The 18875-nt window shown below is 41.2% G+C and overlaps 1 protein-coding gene across 1 annotated transcript in view; it reads left to right on the forward strand.

Moving 5' to 3' along the window:
* Positions 1-18875, forward strand: part of LOC133453109 (vertebrate ancient opsin-like) — a 133660-nt gene that overhangs the window by 68481 nt on the left and 46304 nt on the right. Inside the window, exon 3 of the mRNA XM_061732983.1 lies at positions 16953-17186. Coding sequence (XP_061588967.1) covers positions 16953-17186 — 234 coding nt within the window. The remainder of the gene's footprint in view (positions 1-16952; positions 17187-18875) is intronic.

Genomic DNA, 18875 nt, shown 5'->3' on the forward strand with positions numbered 1-18875 from the left:
ATACTGACTTGGTGATTGGGAGATAGGTGGAGGGTGGAGCTTCAGAAACAATACTGACTTGGTGATTGGGAGATAGGTGGAGGGTGGAGCTTCAGAAACAATACTGACTTGGTGATTGGGAGATAGGTGGAGGGTGGAGCTTCAGAAACAATACTGACTTGGTGATTGGGAGATAGGTGGAGGGTGGAGCTTCAGAAACAATACTGACTTGGTGATTGGGAGATAGGTGGAGGGTGGAGCTTCAGAAACAATACTGACTTGGTGATTGGGAGATAGGTGGAGGGTGGAGCTTCAGAAACAATACTGACTTGGTGATTGGGAGATAGGTGGAGGGTGGAGCTTCAGAAACAATACTGACTTGGTGATTGGGAGATAGGTGGAGGGTGGAGCTTCAGAAACAATACTGACTTGGTGATTGGGAGATAGGTGGAGGGTGGAGCTTCAGAAACAATACTGACTTGGTGATTGGGAGATAGGTGGAGGGTGGAGCTTCAGAAACAATACTGACTTGGTGATTGGGAGATAGGTGGAGGGTGGAGCTTCAGGCCAAAACAAAAAATGACAACATAAACATCAGTTGAGGGCTGCAACTCCTCTTTTTAAACTGGAATATCCTGGCTTGAGTGCTGTTGTCAGTGACATAAGTATTTGAAATGAACATGATTTTTAAATGTCTGTTGACATATCGGGGTCATTTTATGATTCGTTTTATTATTGCTCTTACATACAGCTCCTTTAAAACTGAAAATACAAACAGAAGCAGGAACATCTTCTGACTTAACACCAGTGGTGAGCTTAAGCTGTCACTTGATACACTCCCATCACAACATCTGCATTAAAAAAGTTCCTTGCTCAACAAATTATGAGACATGATCAGTTTTTACCTACAAACAAAAACGTTGAAGTACTACAGACATGCTGTTTGAAAAAGGCAAATTGTGATGTCACAGAGCCCCGTAAATGTAATTGTGTTTCTTCGTGAGATGTTTGCAGACAAAGTGACACAGTTGTTGACTTCACAGACCTCAAAATATCCTTCAAGCTGAGAATTTAATATTATTTTTCTCTATTATTGTTCTCTTTAAAATCTGTTGTGATTTTTTAAATACTTTTTCATGAATTATTAGTTCTTAGATTTGTGTAAAATAGATACCACATCACTCCACATTCATTAAAATGTATTTATTTAGTTTGGAATCATTTATATTTATATTAGGACCTGTGCATGTGTGATTTATAGGACGCGTGGTCTTGGATAGATGGCACCTTGATAAAGACAAGGAGTGGTGCTTATGGCATATTGTGGCAGCAGCTATAGAAACAAAGAACATATGCAGTGACTATAGTTCTTGTCAGAGCTGTCTCTGAAATGGAAATGTGTTGATTCAAGTCCTTGCCTGAGCAGTGGATCATCACAGCTGTGAGACTGTCTCCTCCATCCTCCTGCAGACCAATTTGAATGCTTTGGAGCACGCTGGGGGTGATTTATCCTACACAGGGAGACTCCACTCTGCTGCTGCTGTCGTATCAAACAGTTTTACACTTTGCCCTAATCCTCTTCCCGAAAAACCACTACAACACCCACTCTGGTTACAGAACGAAAGGATGCTCCGTCAAACTCGGCATCTGTCATCATATTTCCAAAGGTAGATAGGACTACACTGTGTTTCCAGATACTATTATTTAGTACAATTAGTCATATAAAATTAAAAACAAATTTCAAAATTAATCTTCAGTGACTTCATCGGACAAAAGGTGGTACTAAAGGATTACTCATTTAACTGCTTGTAAAGATATTGCTGAATATTTAGCTGATGGGAACATTTGATTGTTCCATCATATGGCTCCAGAGATGATGAGGACAGGATAACACTGGTGCATAGCAGGCCTGAACTTTCACACGTCTTATTAAATACAAGGCTATAATTGGAGTATTACGCATGCTTGGAAATACATTGTCGTTTTGTTTTCGCCACATGCCTTCTAATAAGGATCATGTGGTGCAGCAACATAAAAAATCCCCTCTGAACTGTGACAGGACACAAAGTTTTGGAAGTTAATTTGGTGTAATAGGACTGTTGCTCAACTTTTGAAATGACCTTGCATCAAATTCTTCTGTAACTTAGTCTAAAAATATAAACTAAGTGGATGTTTTTGTAAGAAGTTAGATGTTTCCAAAGTGCCCTGAATGTGGTGAAGTTTTCTTCAGATATTTTTCAAGTTTAAGCCCTCAAGAGAAGTAAAATCATTCAGCAAATATGATCATTCAAAGAAGTACATTATTTTTGACAGAAAAAGATAGCAAAAAGGTTAACTTAGGGCTAGGATCAATGAATGCAGACGTATTTGCAGAGAAAATTATACTCTTTAGCTCTAGATTACTTTTAACTGTGTGTTCATGGTTGCACCTTGTACCATGCATCCATCTGAGATAATGTGTGTACACTTCTTCACAAATGAATGTGACAATTTCAGTTTCAATTTCATAATTAACCCTAAAGCAAAACATGAAGGGGTGTGTACGTTTTTCTATCCCCGCACACATTCTTCTTCAGCCAGGTCTTGCGTGCAGATTTGTCGACGAGTGCATGGGCGTCCCTGGAAAAGATGTGCCTGTAAAGGCAGCACATCTCCAAAATGTTGTGGTACTTTTCTGCATTGATGTTCCCATCGCAGAGGTGTAAATGACCTTTGTCAACCCTATCCCATCAGAGACCCTATTTAATGCTAACAGTCTGGATGGTACTTTTCATCTTCGCAAAAGGATCTGAATATTGATTCATCTGAATACGATAGACATCCCAGATGCTTCTCAGCCCAGAGAAATAAGAGCCACCTCTAGACAAGGCTAAAATAAGGCTTCTAACTTGCACAACTTTTAAGTGGCATTTATGCATTTTAACGGTAAACTCAAATCAAGTCTTGATTTAGTGGCTCCACTTTTAACGAAAATTGGAAGAAACAAACCAACACCCCCGTGGAGAAATGACAAAATTAAAAAATTGAAAAGAATCTGCTGGAGTGCTGAAAGGAAATTGAGAAAAAATAAACTTACAGTTTACTATGAGATTCTTTGTGAACAACTCATAACCTACAATAATGCAGTCAAACTGGCAAGAACTTCCCACTTCACAAAACTCATAACCGATCACGAAAACAACCCCAAAAATCATGTTCCCCACCATTGATCTTTTAATTAATGCTGATTCTAGCAAGTCCTCCTGTCACGGTGCGGTTGGAGTAGGACCCAGATGCAGGAGAGATGCAGGAGGCAGGAGTTCCCAAAAGGTGATTTATTTAACCAAAAACAAAAACCAAAGCGCTGCCAAGCAGGATAGAAAAACCAGAACTTAAAACAAGAATCCAAAAACTACAAAAAAGCCCAACACATAGTCAGAGCTCTGGGAGCCTGGGCACTAGGCCGGACAGACAGGCGAGATAGGTCAGGGGGCCGTCCTCGGGGCCAGGCAGACCGGCGAGACAGTTCAGGGGGCGTCCTCGGGGCCAGGCAGACCGGCGAGACAGTTCAGGGGGGCATCCTCGGGGCCGGGCAGACCGGCGAGACAGTTCAGGGGGGCGTCCTCGGGGCCGGGCAGACCGGCGAGACAGGTCAGAGGGCCACTCTCGGGACTGAGCAGATGGGGCAGACGGGCGTTCTCGGGACTGGGCAGACGGGGCGTTCTCGGGACTTGGGCAGACGGGGCGTTCTCTGGACTGGGCAGAGGGGGCGTTTTCGGGACTGGGCAGACGGGGGCGTTCTCGAGACTTGGGCAGACGGGGCGTTCTCGGGACTTGGGCAGACGGGGCAGACGGGCGTTCTCGGGACTGGGCAGACGGGGCAGACGGGCGTTCTCGGGACTGGGCAGACGGGCGTTTTCGGGACTGGGCAGACGGGGCGTTCTCGGGACTTGGGCAGACGGAGTGTTCTCGGGACTGGGCAGACGGGCGTTCTCGGGACTTGGGCAGACGGGCGTTCTCGGGACTGGGCAGATGGGCGTTCTCGGGACTGGGCAGACGGGGCAGACGGGCGTTCTCGGGACTGGGCAGACGGGGCGTTCTCGGGACTTGGGCAGATGGGGTGTTCTCGGGACGGGGCAGACGGGCGTTCTCGGGACTTGGGCAGATGGGGCGTTCTCGGGACTTGGGCAGATGGGGCGTTCTCGGGACGGGGCAGACGGGCGTTCTCGGGACTTGGGCAGATGGGGCGTTCTCGGGACGGGGCAGACGGGCGTTCTCGGGACTGGGCAAACAAGCGTTCTCGGGACCTTGGCTTGGGCTGAGGCGCGAGCAGAGTCCTGGGCAGGGGTCTAGGTGCCGGCTGGGGCGCAGGCAGACTCCTAGTGGCTGGCTTCGGAGGAAACAGAATCCGAGGGGCCGGCTGAGGGGGACACCGGGTCCTCGGCGTCGGCTGAGGGGAATCCGGGTCCTCGGTACCTGCTTAAGGGTGACACCGGGTCCTTGGTAGGGGCCTGGGTGTCAGCTGAAGTGCGTCCGGGACCACCTCGGGAACAGCGACGGGTTCCAGGACCAACTCCGGAACATCAATGAAAGCATCAAGTTCTGTTTTCTGTTGTGTCCTGGAGCAAAATCCCAACATCAATTAAATACAGGCATCTAGTAAACATATATTCCCACAATACATTCAATGCCTCGTTAATCTGACGTTGAAGATCAGTCCATGTGTCTAATTTGAGTTCCCATTACCCATTACGGACAGCTATTCTGCTTTCTTGGCTTTCCCTCTTGTCCAGTCGTCAACAATAAAATTTGATGGCCAATTTTTCAGAGAAGTGGAAAGAGCAGTGGGTAGGGAATCCTACTGACTCAACATGCTCTCTTCTCCCAGTGTTCTGTTATTGATTATGCCTGTCTGGCAAATTAGAAGGAAACATAAATCACATGGGTATATTTTCCCTGTGCTTGGAGTCAGGAAATACATAAAATGTGTGAAGATAAAAGTGTGCTGCTCTCCAGCTACCGAGTGAAACAAGAGCAACATTTCAGCATCTGAACATTTTTCTTTTCCAGCTTTACTCCAAATGTAATTTCAAACATGCTGGATATCAAATATGCCAAAAGTGGGGTTAGGAATATTACCCATGAAAACTACTGCTCAAAAATGGAGAAAAAAAAAATGGATTGTTAAGACCGTTTCAGCTCCCCAGGATATCTGTTATAACTGACAGAAATAATAACTCCAGACCTGTAGGAGTTCCTGCGGATGAAAAACATAAGTTTAATATAAGCTTTGCAACCGCATCTGAAACGTGGAGAGGTTGCTCTCATTCAAATCTATCAAATCCTCTAGTTTTTGGTGCTTTTTGCTTAAACGTTGATTACATGTAGCATTTGGTTTATTGTTGTTGTATTGTTGTTGTTGTCCCATGAAACGTTATCTCATTGCACTGTGTACAGTGTATATGGGTGGAATGACAATAAACCCCTCTTGAATCTTGAATCTTGATCATCTCCAACTATGAGCCTTGCAACACAAAGAGCAGCCATGCAGCAACATTATCTACAAATTAAACTTAACTATGTGTTCCCGACTCTGGCATGGTTTTCCGGTGTGTCCAACCTCAACAAGGGAAGTAAATCATTCTGTTGTGTGGCAACCTCTGGTTCAACTTTTATCATTCGACAAAGCAGAAAGTACTTGTCACAGTTGAAATCACATTGTGTTGCTCAGCAGTCATGTATATCAAGCCTAATTACTCCTAAATCCACATGCAGGAACAGATTCTATCAATTGTTCTGCCCAAGATACCCTTCATAGGATGAAATTGCAATTGCTTAAATGTTTAGAGAGTAGTTTAACTGTCAAACATCTAAATTGACATGGTTTGCTCTTCAATTTATCTGCCTCTATTACTCCACACATTATTATTCATCTACTTAGATGTGACATGCTGTGATTAGACTAGATGGCTTTGCCTACAGACGGGACATTTCAGCGGCAGATGTCTGTCTGTGTGGCATCACAAAATCACAGAATGACGGCCTTTCCCCACAGACAGACACCACAGCTGACACATACTGAAAGCAAGTTCTTAATGTCAACTTCAGTGACATCTGGAAGAAGCAAATGACTGTCCAAGAGATAGCACACAACTGTGGAAGGAAAACCCACAGTAACAGTTATTCAGCTCTGCCCAGTGCAGCTGGGCTATCAACTCATATTTGGTAGGCAGTTGGTGTTTTCTCCCCTTAATTAATCCTCGAGGTCTGATATTAAAGGAAATGTGTGTTGCACCAGATTTTCGTTTCTGACTTCCCATGTTACACATCTTTTATATTACTGGTAGTCTAACTTTCAGTGCATCATGCTGATGTACAGTCTGTCAAGCCCATCATATAGAGCAAAGAAACCGACGCACTGTTTTAATCATACCCTCGATCTCGTCCACGGTGTCGAACCCGATAATCTGTTAGTGTCGCCTGTAAACTCCCTCCTATGCGACCACTATTCAATAACGTTTGAATTTAACATGGTCAATGTTCCTAGAGTATCCAAATGTAGATTTGGAGGACGGCCTTCTGCTATCAGGAACCATTACTATGGAACCAACTTCCAATCTGGGTTAAGGAGGCTGACACCACCTCCACCTTTAAAACTAAACTTAAAACCTTTCTGTTCAGTAAAGCCTATAGTTAGTGTTAGTAATCCTCTAATTAGTGTAAATTCTAGTGTGTTAGAGTCAGTAGTCATAGCTCCGGGTATAGAAAAAGACTATAATAGTTAGTCTCAAACATAGCTTTGTTGTAGATATGCTGCTATAGGCCTATGCTGCAGGGGGGCACCGACATGATCCACTGGGCGGTGCCCATCACCCTTCGTTCTCTTCTCTTCTTCGCTTCCATTTTCATGTATTAATTATAACTATCTCATAGCCATAATTGTTGTCCATCGTTCTTGTAGTTTGTTGTGCTGGTCTGCCCCCTCTTTTTCTCTTATGTGTATGTTTTCAGGCCAGAGCTTCAGGAGCTGCGTGCTGACCTGCAGTCCCCCCCTCTGATCATCCCACTGCTTGCTTCCACCTATCTGTGTGGATGTCTGCTGTGTGCTTGCTGGCATCATGGCCTGCAGTCCCCCCCTCCCTTCTGACCACCTCAGTGTCTGCTCTTCACATCGGCTTATATAGTTGTCTCTGTAGTGCACCAGTTAGCCATTGTGTCTGTGTCTCTCCTTTCTCTGTTCTTCATTCTCTCCGTCTGTTTTCTCTTTTCCTTCTCTGCCCAGCTGGCCTCCAGCAGGAGATCCCCCCTTATGATCCAGGTCCTGCTCAAGGTTTCTTCCCTCCTAAAGAGGAGTTTTTCCTTGCCACTTTTTGGCTTAAGGTTTTTCTCCCACTAGGGGAGTTATTTAACCTGCCACTGTTTATGTTATATTTATGTAATAATTGCTTGAGGGGTTCATGTTCTGGGTCTCCGAAAAGCGCCTAGAGACAACTTATGTTGTAATAGACGCTATATAAACAAAATTTAATTTAATTTAATTGAATAGTGATGGAGTTTTATCAGCCGGCTCGGGAGAGTTCTGATACAGGTGCCATGGTGAAAGCGAAGGGGTAGTGAAAGCAGAGCATCTTGTCAGCATAACATCCAGGGGGAGAATTGAGCTAGCCCGCCTTCAAGGCCGAGGAGCCAATTTTATTTCACAATTGTTTTTCGGTAAAAAGTCTCTGGTTCATCTCAATGGCGACTCCAAACAGCTGAATTTGTGGTCATCTTCCGCTAAGCCGAGCTTGCAACTTCTCGTCTTCTCGTCGAGAAAATTTGGTCAATTGCGTTGAGATCAGATGACTAATTTGGTGATTTAAACATTTTCAGAGGACATATATGAAGAAAAATCGTTCCAAAATAGATTGACAAGACAGCAAAAAAACTGAGAGCAGCAGAACGGCAGATAGGGAGGGAGCGGGAGAAGAAAAGCGCCTTCGCTGAGAGCAGGAAGAAATGACATCCTTAATGACATCTGCACCAATACAGATAGTGGCAACATTTCAGTCTTGTTCTTACTGGATTTCACCGCTGCATTCAACAAGGTTGACCAGAACATCTTGATAGACCAGTTGAAGAACTGGGTGGGACTTTCTGACACAGCACTTACCTGGGTGGAGTCCTATCTAAAAGACAGGGACTATTTTGTGTCTTTGGGTAACTACAAATCGGAGCTAGCAAAAATAACATGTGGAGTTCCTCAAGGTTCAACTCTGGGGCGTCTGTTGTTTAACATTTATATCCTACCACTTGCTCAAAACAACCCCCCCCCCCCCCCCCCACACCCTCCAAAAAAAACAACAAACAAATGTTACCCATAACTACCCAGATGAAACAAAAATATATATAACCATCTCACCATGAGAGTTAAGTCCAATTCAGAATTTTTTTAAATGGATCGATCAAACGAAAGAGTGGATTTACTAGTATTTTAATCAGTTTATTGAAGAAAAAACATAAATAATAGTGTCTGGAGCCAAGAAAGAAAGATTAAACATCAGTGCTCAAGCAATAAAGCTAAAAACCAAGAGCCAAGCCAGAAATCTGGGAGTGGTTCTGGAGTCACACGTACATTTTAATAGCTACATTAAGACAGTAGTAAAATCATTCTATTATCTCCTAAATAACATGTCAAATATTAAAAGACTGATGTATCAGCAGGACTTGTCCATGCTTTTATCTTCAGTAGACTGGACTACTGTAACCCTGTTCTCAAGGGTCTCCCTAAAACATCTATCAAACAGCTGCAGTTCAGAACACTAGCATGAGTCCTCACTAAGACCAAGAGACCCGATCCTCACTAAGACCAAGAGACCTGATCCTCACTAAGACCAAGACAGTGGACCTTATAACCCCAGTTCTTAGATATTTACACTGACTTCCTGTCTGTCACAGAATAGATGTTAAAATCCTGCTGTTGGTTTATAAATCTCTGAAGGCTGGCCAAAACACATTTCTGATCTCCTGGTCCATTATGATATTTTGCTTACATGCATTCACTCATGTGCATTTGAATTTGAACTTAAATGTAATTGGATACAAAACAACATATTTTCTGATGATTTACCGGTAGTAAAGTGGGCATCCTCCAAATGGACAGTTGGCAGTTTGATCTCCAGCTACACAATGTCTCCAGTGTGATTGCAACATATTGTAAACTGCTTTTTAAAACCTTAATAAGGTTTAAAAAATATGCTATTTGTTAGATTGAACCATTTGCACCTGCACACAAATAAATACAGTATTATTAACATCATATCGGATGATCTACCTCTGACAAATTACTAGAAAATCAAGACAAAACATTTGTCCTTTTGTAATAAAAAAGGATGACAGGCTTAAATTCATGAAAACTGTTTTGACAAGCATTTCATTTCAGTTCAGTTCTTTTTTCCATATTCATTACTCCACACTGTGAATATCATTATTGGGCTACTGTCAAAACCCTTCAACCCTATTTCCAATTTCCATGCTGCTGAAAGAAAAGACTGTCCCCAGTTCACTGGATGCTTGTTTAGTGCAACATCCTGTGGTCCATTACTGAAAGCCTTCTCTCATTTTGATGCTCATTATCGAGCTTGTAGTCTTCAACATTCTGTCAAAAGGCTGTAGTTATTTGTGCCATGAGACGGACACATGACATGAATATTTATTATCCAGCATTGGGGATTGCTGTTTAGCATTTGAAAACAGTTTCTTGTGAGGGCATGCAATTAGTACGCCAGCCTCCTTCACCAGCCACCCAGCCTTTGCTTGTAATCATTCAGCACTTACTTTCCATTTCCTCAGTTTGTTTGTGATCTGTGCTACTTTGTTTATTTAATCAGAGTCAGAACTGAAACTATTAGCCACCTACTCTCCTGAGCCATTAAAGCAAAAGAGTCCACAGGATGGGAATGCAGTCACGAAAGAAATAAAACTGAAGTCCAACTTATGAATGTTAGGAAAAGGCACGAAAGGGACAAAAGTGTTTCCATCTCTGGAGATTTTGCAACAAACAGTGTTCAAAGCAACATCACGATAAACTGGAGGAAGAGGAAGTTATGTGTTTGTTCTGGGGGTTGTTTTTGAGAGTCATTCAGGAAAACAGAAAAGCACAAAACTTTATTCAGATCTTTGAATTCAAGAAGCAAATGTTAGCATTTTTTGGTGTTTTGGGCTTTTTAAATTTAATACACTAAACATGTCTAAATTTTCCCATTGAAGGACACATTTAAATACTTTTCACAGAAGGTGCAGTATCCTGCAAAATAAAATTTGAACCTGAAAATTCAAGTTTTTGATCATGAACTTATTTTTTTACAGTTTCGATTTTTATTTTTCAGTTTCAGATCTTTTTATTTCAGTTTCAGATCTTTTTTTTCAGTTTCAGATCTTTTTTTTTCAGTGTAAGATCTTTTTTTTCAGTTTCACATCTTTTTTTTCAGTTTCAGATTTTTTTTTTCAGTTTCAGATTTTTTTTTTTCAGTTTCAGACTTTTGGCCCCGATCTGGTGTAGGGGGCGTGGCATCAACTGAGAGGGGCGTGGTATCAACTGAGAGGGGCGTGGCATCAACTGAGAGGGGCGTGGCATCATGAGTGACAGCATAACAGAGAACGCGGGGGACGGTCCTCAGTCATGTTGCCTTCAGGAAACGTAGGTTGCAGAAGTTATCAGTAGAAGTTTGATTCAACACTGTATATACACCATATTCACGTGATTGGCAGTGGAAAAAACTGATATTAGTGACACATTTCTGTTTAAAAAGCTGTTTTAGACCGTACTTGGCACCAATCGCAAAAAGATCAAATTAGCAAAACTTTTGGCCTTGATTTGGCTCCATAGAAATCTAAGCACCTCACTGAACAATGGATGTTCAGGATTGTGGCTGCAGCATAGCTGTGAGTTCTTGGCAGGGTTTGATTAATTCACCACAACCGAAAAGCACTTACTGTACATCACGTAACTGCACCTTATTGTGGAAGAACTACAAACATGCATGTCCGATGAAAACAGAGCACATTACTGATGCATATTTTCAGACAATACAACAAAGTGAAAGGCAGTCTTTGAGTCCTTAATGCGTGATTTCAAATGCTGTTCAGAATAGTGTGAAGTGAAAAATCAAGAGCACAGCAGGCGGCCGTACTTCACTCACTCTTACAGCTTTCATAAACACATGCAAACAATTTAAATGCACAAATAGAAGTGGTGTTGGTGAAACTTAATGTAATGTTAATATAAAAGACAAACAGTGATTTGAAAAATAAAGAGGTTTCGCTGGACGGGGACTCAGTGACATGATTGATTTCTTCGTGACAAGCAGTCATTGGAGTGATGATGACTGATCACTGGAGCCTTGATTTTTTTTTTCCTTCATGTTTTAATCATCTTTTTTCCCCCTGCTCTTGATTATTTTACTAATGTTTGCAGAACTTACCTCCTCAATTTTTGAGAGTTTGCTGTTTGGCATCACCTCTCCAGTCCAATAAACTGTATATGTGGCAACTGAAGAGACTATTTGCTGGAGTTTTGGTAAAGGATGTTGTCCCATTCTCATCTGATACAGGATCTGAGCTCCTCAACATTGTCAACAACTGGACTCCTCCGCTACTAAGTAATGTTCCTGTATTAGATGCAGTATGCAATTCAATTATCTCCCTGAAGGTGCAAGAACTCCCCTGAAAAATACATTTTCTTGATGGGAACGTTACTCTAAAACCTGTGTATCCCTTTAAGCATTCACGTTTCCTTTTCAGATATGCAATGTGCCTATTTTATAAGCACTAACATCCCCCATACCACCAGAGATGCTGGCTTTGAATGCCGACAACAAGCCAAATGGTCCCTCCTCTTCAGACCAGATGATGCTGGTTTTCAAAGAAAAGTTTTGACTTTTCTGACAAAAAAACCCCAAAACAATCAAAAAAGAATCCTTCAACTTTTAGCTTAATCTGCATTTGTGGATGGCACGGCAGACTGTGTGCTTAAAGATTGGTTTCCAGCTGTGTCCCTGAGCCCGTGCAATTATTTCCATTTCAGAAACATGCTGTTCTTAGGACCCAAAGATCAGTCGTCTAATATTGATTTTTGGCCTTATTCCATATGCAAAGACATTTCTCCATATTCTTGATGACATTAAATGCTGATGAGATATTCAAAAGCTTTGGGATTTTATGCAAAGGAACATGATGCTGATATGGTTTTACAATTTTTTTATGCATTTTTTTGCAGATTGTTTAACTTGTGAAAGACTTGTTAAGATGATCCTTTTCATACCAATTCATGTCACCGACCTGTTGCCAGTTCAACTTAGGTTTTGCTAACTATTTTTCATGTACATCTTACTTTTACAGTCTTTTTTTGGATGCGATACTATCATCATATTCAAAATGAGTTAACATTTTTCATGAAATGGTAAAATGTTTCACTTTCAACTTTTATCATGCTTTCTATGTTAAGTTGTGAATTAAATTGAGTGCATTAAAGTTGCATTAAAGTTGTACTTTTTCGGTGGAGGTGGAGTGCAGCGGACCATGTGTGGAAGTGCACAGCTAGAGACAGCTAAAGAGTAGTTTTGAAGCCTCTTTTTCCTTGTCCTGTGTGGCACCATGTTGTAAATGGGTGGAACAAAAAGTCCTGGGAAGCTGTTGAGAGGACGCCCACCTAATCTCAATCACAGTTAGCCACTTTAGCTCAGCTGGCTTAGTTTAAGATGCTAGTTAAAGAAGCATGAGACAGGATGGAGGCAGGATTTATGAAAATAATTTGTATACGTTTTAAGTTTTCTAGTAATAATGTCAGATGAAGCGTTCCAAACCAAAAGAATGATTCCTCTAGTGTATCTCTCCGTTGCCTTGAACAGGCTGTGTGCTGTAAAATGTGCTGCAATTGTGACCGGAATTTCCCGCGCTGTCCTGCGGATGTAACGTCACATGAAGCTGCATGCACGTTCTCCCTGTTCTCCCGTGCCGGCTTCGCTGTTTGCTGCAGTACCCCCGACGGCCGTCGTGAAGAAGGGTGGCGCTAGAGAGTCTCATTTCTTAAAAGGAGCCTCATGCTCCTTTAAGAGTATTTTACATTAATTCTCATCACATATGTCTAGTACGGAAGAGTATTAGGGCCATGCAGGAGAAAAAATATTTGAGAGGGGAAGATTTTTTTTATTGTGCATTTTGAGAAAAAAGTCGAAATGTCAAGAATAAAGTTGAAATTTTGAGAATAAAATTGAAATACAATGTTGTCAATAAAGTGTAAATGTCTCTTCTGGTCCATCAAATCCAGTTAGGAGAGAGACTGACAGCTCTGCAGCAGCAGCCGTAACTAACTAACTAACTTACATCCTTGGAGTGGAACGTTGAGGGTACGTTAGGCAACTGCATATGTGCTTCAAATCAATATCGTCGTCAGATTTCGACTTTTTTCTCGAAATTGTACTTCAACATTATTTTCGACATTTCGACTATTTTCTTTAACATTTCGACTTTTTTCTCTACATTGACTTTTTTCTCACAATGAAAAAAAAATCTTCCTCCTCTAAAGTATTTCTTTATTTTTCTCCTGCCTGGCCTTCTTACTCTTCCGTAGTCTAGACATCCTGTTTTCAAGTGTTGCTACCCAAACAACACTCAAAACAAGTGCTGCCAGAGCTGAAACAAGGAGGTGGGAGAAAAGTGTTACCAAGGTGGATCACTGGTTACCTCATCCTGAAAACATAGAGCACTTTATTACAGGGTTTGATCTCTTCCTCATTGATTCTGGATTTTCTTTCTTTGATTCTGTCCTTCAGACCTCAGATCATGGATATTGATTCTCAGAATATATATGGTAATATAATGACATAATAATATTCACACTACTTTTGTCCACAGTAAGGCACTGCTTACTAAAAAAATTCAAAATTCCATGAAAAGAAATGCTCTCCTTCTATTAGAGACAGGGATTTACAGTTCATGTTCTGAATTTGCGTGGTAATGAGTAACGAGCAAGAATTGTGTCTACTGAAGGTGAAAATAAGTCTCTGTACCAAGATAATAACCCTATGTTTTATATACATTAGACTTCTTCAAGAGGCACAAGCTGAGATGATGGTGAAATGGCTGTTACTAGACCTGAAAAAGATACAAGACTATTGAAGTTCACAGAGCTAGAGGTCTTTTTTTCAGGGAGATGGGTAAAAATGTAAAAAGAACATTTTTAAATCTTAGAAAAAAAGATATTTTATGATTGTGAATTTCAATTTTTCTTTTGCATATTATTATCCTCCAAAAGAAAAAGAAGGAGAAAAAACCAACAGTATTCCGTGGAGTGATTCTACCTTATGCTAGGAGTACCTCAGCACTTATTGTAATTAGTTATAATAGGAATCATCTGATAATTAGTGTGGATCAGACAACTTGTTTTAATGTTAATTAGTTAGTAAATTATTCATCATCGTCGTTATTAGTTTGCCAACTATTTTGTCAATTTTGGATGTGCCATTGGGGAGAAGCAGTGGGTCTACTATGAATCCCTAACAGATTATTTTCACCATATTTTAGAGTAGCTCCAGCCAGCACAGAGAGAAAACATGATCTCTACTACATTGTGCAGACACAGCTCTCACTTAAGCAAGGAGCAGCTCCAGCAGGTCATATTCCTGAAGCACCTCATACACAAACCCTCTGGGAACTCTTCCATAAGCTTTCTCTGAGTCCAAAAACCACCTGTGCACTGGTTTACGAGACTGTCAGGACCAATCAATACCATTCTAGCTTAAATTTTTGTGTGGAAGGCAAGTCCCTTGGGCTCAGGTGTTCCCCGAGTTCTCGTTCTACAACCAAACAATATCACTGATAAAGGTCTCCACTAATCAAATACAGCTTGTTCTCTTTTTTCTCATAAGCTGCAAAACCATTTTCCAGGAAATTCTTTCTGAATACAATGTTTATTATTATCAGATAAGAAAAAGTCCAAAAAGATCTCAGTCCTTGTATTTACATCACCTATTACAAGTTTTGTTTCAGAGCCGTAATAATCTTTGACCAAGATTATTTAACTGGTATTTCCTCTTTTGCACGCCGGCTTGAACACTTTACCATCCAATACAAAGGGGGAAACAGCCCACAACTAGTTTTCAATTCAGCAATCTGAAATGCAGACAGTATACCCATTTCTGCCTGACGGCCATAGCACCAGAGCTCAGCTCGGCTCCACTGTGAGGTTTTGGGCCTCAGATTTTTCCTGAACCTGATTATATCCCTAAATTGGTCTCAAAGTTTAAAATCCCAGTTTCACTATTAAAAGCAGGTTGACATAGCCATGTGGATCTTAAGATCATTTTAACTATTTGTTCAAAGAAAGGGTTAACTATTTTTTTGTCCAATAGAGGGAATGCGCATGACGTCACAGCGGGTTACGCCCACTGAGTGTCAGAAAGACTGAGTGTCAGAAAGACTGAGTGTCAGAAAGACTGAGTGTCAGAAAGACTGAGTGACAGAAAGACTGAGTGACAGAAAGACTGAGTGTCAGAAAGACTGAGTGTCAGAAAGACTGAGTGTCAGAAAGACTGAGTGACAGAAAGACTGAGTGTCAGAAAGACTGAGTGTCAGAAAGACTGAGTGGCAGAAAGACTGAGTGGCAGAAAGACTGAGTGACAGAAAGACTGAGTGTCAGAAAGACTGAGTGTCAGAAAGACTGAGTGGCAGAAAGACTGAGTGTCAGCGTAAACTTTCAGTTTGAGCAACTGGAAAACATCTAAAATGGGAAAGAGCTGTTGTGTGATCGACTGTAATCATAGATTTAGCAAGAAATCGGAGTTATCGTTTTACAGACTGCCGAAAAATAATCTTAAGAGAGACAAATGGATCACTGCAATTCACAGAAACAACTGGATTCCAAACACCGAAACGTGGAGTTGTGGTTCCCATTTTGTTCCCATTTTGTAATGTTGGATTTTTGGGTAGCTAACGTTAAACGGTCAAATCATAAAGTTCGGTGTCCTCATAACTTTAATTTCTACAATAAATCCTGCCTTGAAGTCAGACCAAGTGTCAAGACTTTTGTAAGCCTTCAAGCTTTGCTTCATGTATTTCCCCGGTCTTAGAAATTAAGTACATATAAATATCAGGAAACTGGATTTGTGGCCAAATATTAATGTCCATGGACCACTGGTTCTTGGTAACTGTACCAAATATTAATGTCCATGGACCACTGGTTCTTGGTAACTGTACCAAATATTAATGTCCATGGACCACTGGTTCTTGGTAACTGTACCAAATATTAATGTCCATGGACCACTGGTTCTTGGTAACTGTACCAAATATTAATGTCCATGGACCACTGGTTCTTGGTAACTGTACCAAATATTAATGTCCATGGACCACTGGTTCTTGGTAACTGTACGGGTCACTGTCAAGTCCAACTGCCTTTAATTTAAGCTGATAATCGGCTGTTATTTCGTCTTTTTCACAGTTTCTACTAGTTGCAGCCATTTTTACCACTCAGTGTGAGTAAGGGGGCTGGTCCAGTGGGAAAGTGACGTCAATGCATACCCTCTATATAAAGGGAGTAGTCTTTTAGTTGCCAAGGTGATGAGTCAGACTCAGCTGTAACGTCTCTTTCTGTAAGCTCCAGAAGATCCAATAATGAGGGATGATAAAGCATTTTTTGCCATTTTCTCCCTGTGCGTCCTATGTCTCATCAATGATTAGAGTCCTTTAGACTTTGATATTACTTCATTCACCTTGTCTGTCTATGTTCTTCTGTGTCATTCTGTTCTGAAACCTTTATTTCATTCACGTTAACCGTTCTGACCTGATCTTTTCTGACTCGAAACATTTCATTTCACAGACTTCTCTTTCACTACCGTTTCCCTCAGTTGGGGAAAATCCAGACATCAAAACCTAAATCTCGGAACACATTGTGTCACATTGGTTGAGTTCCAGCTCATCTGGGGCTTAATTCTTTTTCTCTTTTGTCTCACTGTCTCCAGGTGAGTGGGATCAATGCGTCGATGAGCAGGAAACGGGAGCAACGCGTGCTATTCATGGTGGTGATCATGGTGATCTGCTATCTATTGTGCTGGCTGCCATACGGGATCATGGCCCTGTTGGCCACATTCGGCCCAGCCGGGCTGGTCACACCTGAGGCAAGCATCATCCCTTCAGTCCTGGCCAAGACAAGCACAGTCATCAACCCAGTCATCTATGTCTTCATGAATAAACAGGTGAGAGACTGAAAGCAGAAGAAACCCAGCTGAACAATGCCAACGCCAGCCTTCACAGTTGATTTCAATGTGTTTTGATATAATGTGCATACGTGCCAGATGTTTTTTGCAATGGTATTATGCACAGACCTAAGGCGAGTGGATGCTGAATTAGAAGATTATCTTAGATGTTTGAACCTCGCAATCTGCTAATTTGATGAAAAAAAAAAAAAAAATGGGAGGAGTCACATCTAAAATTAAATCTAAGCAAAATCTAAGCATGTTCTTTCTGTGCTTGAGTGGATTTTGTCCAGGTACTCTGGTTTCCTCCCACAGTCAAAAGTATGTGTGATAGCCAAAAAGATGAGTCCAAATTGAACATAGGAGTGTGTAAGTGGCAGTGGTTTGCAGCCTGTCAGGGTATAAAGAGAGCTGGAGAGGCACTAACAGACCCCCTTGACCATGAATAAGAAGAAGCTTACGTAAGTTAGTTTACGTAATGGATGCATAGGTAAATAACATATACATTACAGTGCATTGCAAGCGTCAGCAAGACTAACCACCTTAGTTGTGCACAGAAACTACATATGTATATTCATGTATAGTTTAATATCACAGCCCCTTTTGTGCGGTGCAATCAATTTATTTCTTTATTCAAGGCTGTTAGATATATTTTATTATTATTATGAATAGTTTTTTTTTTTGCTTAAAGATGACTTCAGATGACAGAGAAAAACAAAGCCCCCTATAATTTTCATTGAGTGATGCACTTTTGTATTTCAGGAAATCCAATAAAGGTCTCCAGACATGTTCAAACTCTTCTGTCTTACCTTTGACTATATAGGTCAGTTTCTCCAATATAAAATATGACACCTTCCTTCACCCAGATACAGTAGTTATTGATGGTGAATCCATTTTCTCTGTGTTAAAGCAATGATTCTTCTAGTCTGTAAAAGTCCACAATCCATCAATGTTGAAGAAGCAAGGTTCTTTGGGTTGTAGAAAAAGTTTTGCATCACATGGCATCTGTGCTCCAAGAAATCCAAAATGATGCCAGGTACCATCTTCCAGAAAGTACCTTTACATTCTAAAAACTTAAAAACAAACATCTTGAATATCAGACATCTTAAATATCAGGGACCATTGATTGAGTTTTTTCAGGTGTAATGTAAGTCCTCTATTGTAATGTAATATCTTGGTCTGTTGCTGATTGTTTCTGAGCTTTGAAACATGCCGTTTCTCATCATGTTGTACTTCTTCTTGTATATCAGTTTTCCGTGCCTCTAATCTGTTATCACTAGACTCTTTGCCATGGGTAGCTAACGCATTATTAAACACAGACATTTGGTTCTTACTTCTACTTTCTTCACAACTCGGTCTTCAAAGTGTGACAGTTGTGGTTCAGATGTGGAGGATTGATGTTTTGTTTGAAGTGTCTTAACTGCAAGCTTTAAAGGGGACATATTATGGCATTTAATGTATATTTTAAACAGGCCTTGAATGTCTTAAAAACAATCTAAAGCTTGTTTTTTCTACATAAATCAGAAATTCAGTCTCTGGGCCATGTTTTTATTTTTTCCGCTTCTAAAGCCTTTTTCTGTGGTTCATTTTCAGGGCGGGGGGGGCTATGATAATGAGGCTCTGTGCTGATTGGCTGCTTGAATGACGTGTAGCAGGGGAGGAGACAAAGCGTCGCTCCGGGCAGAAGAG

The sequence above is a fragment of the Cololabis saira genome, chromosome 10 (assembly GCF_033807715.1).
Source record: "Cololabis saira isolate AMF1-May2022 chromosome 10, fColSai1.1, whole genome shotgun sequence".
In the NCBI taxonomy this organism is placed as follows: Eukaryota; Metazoa; Chordata; class Actinopteri; order Beloniformes; family Belonidae; genus Cololabis; species Cololabis saira.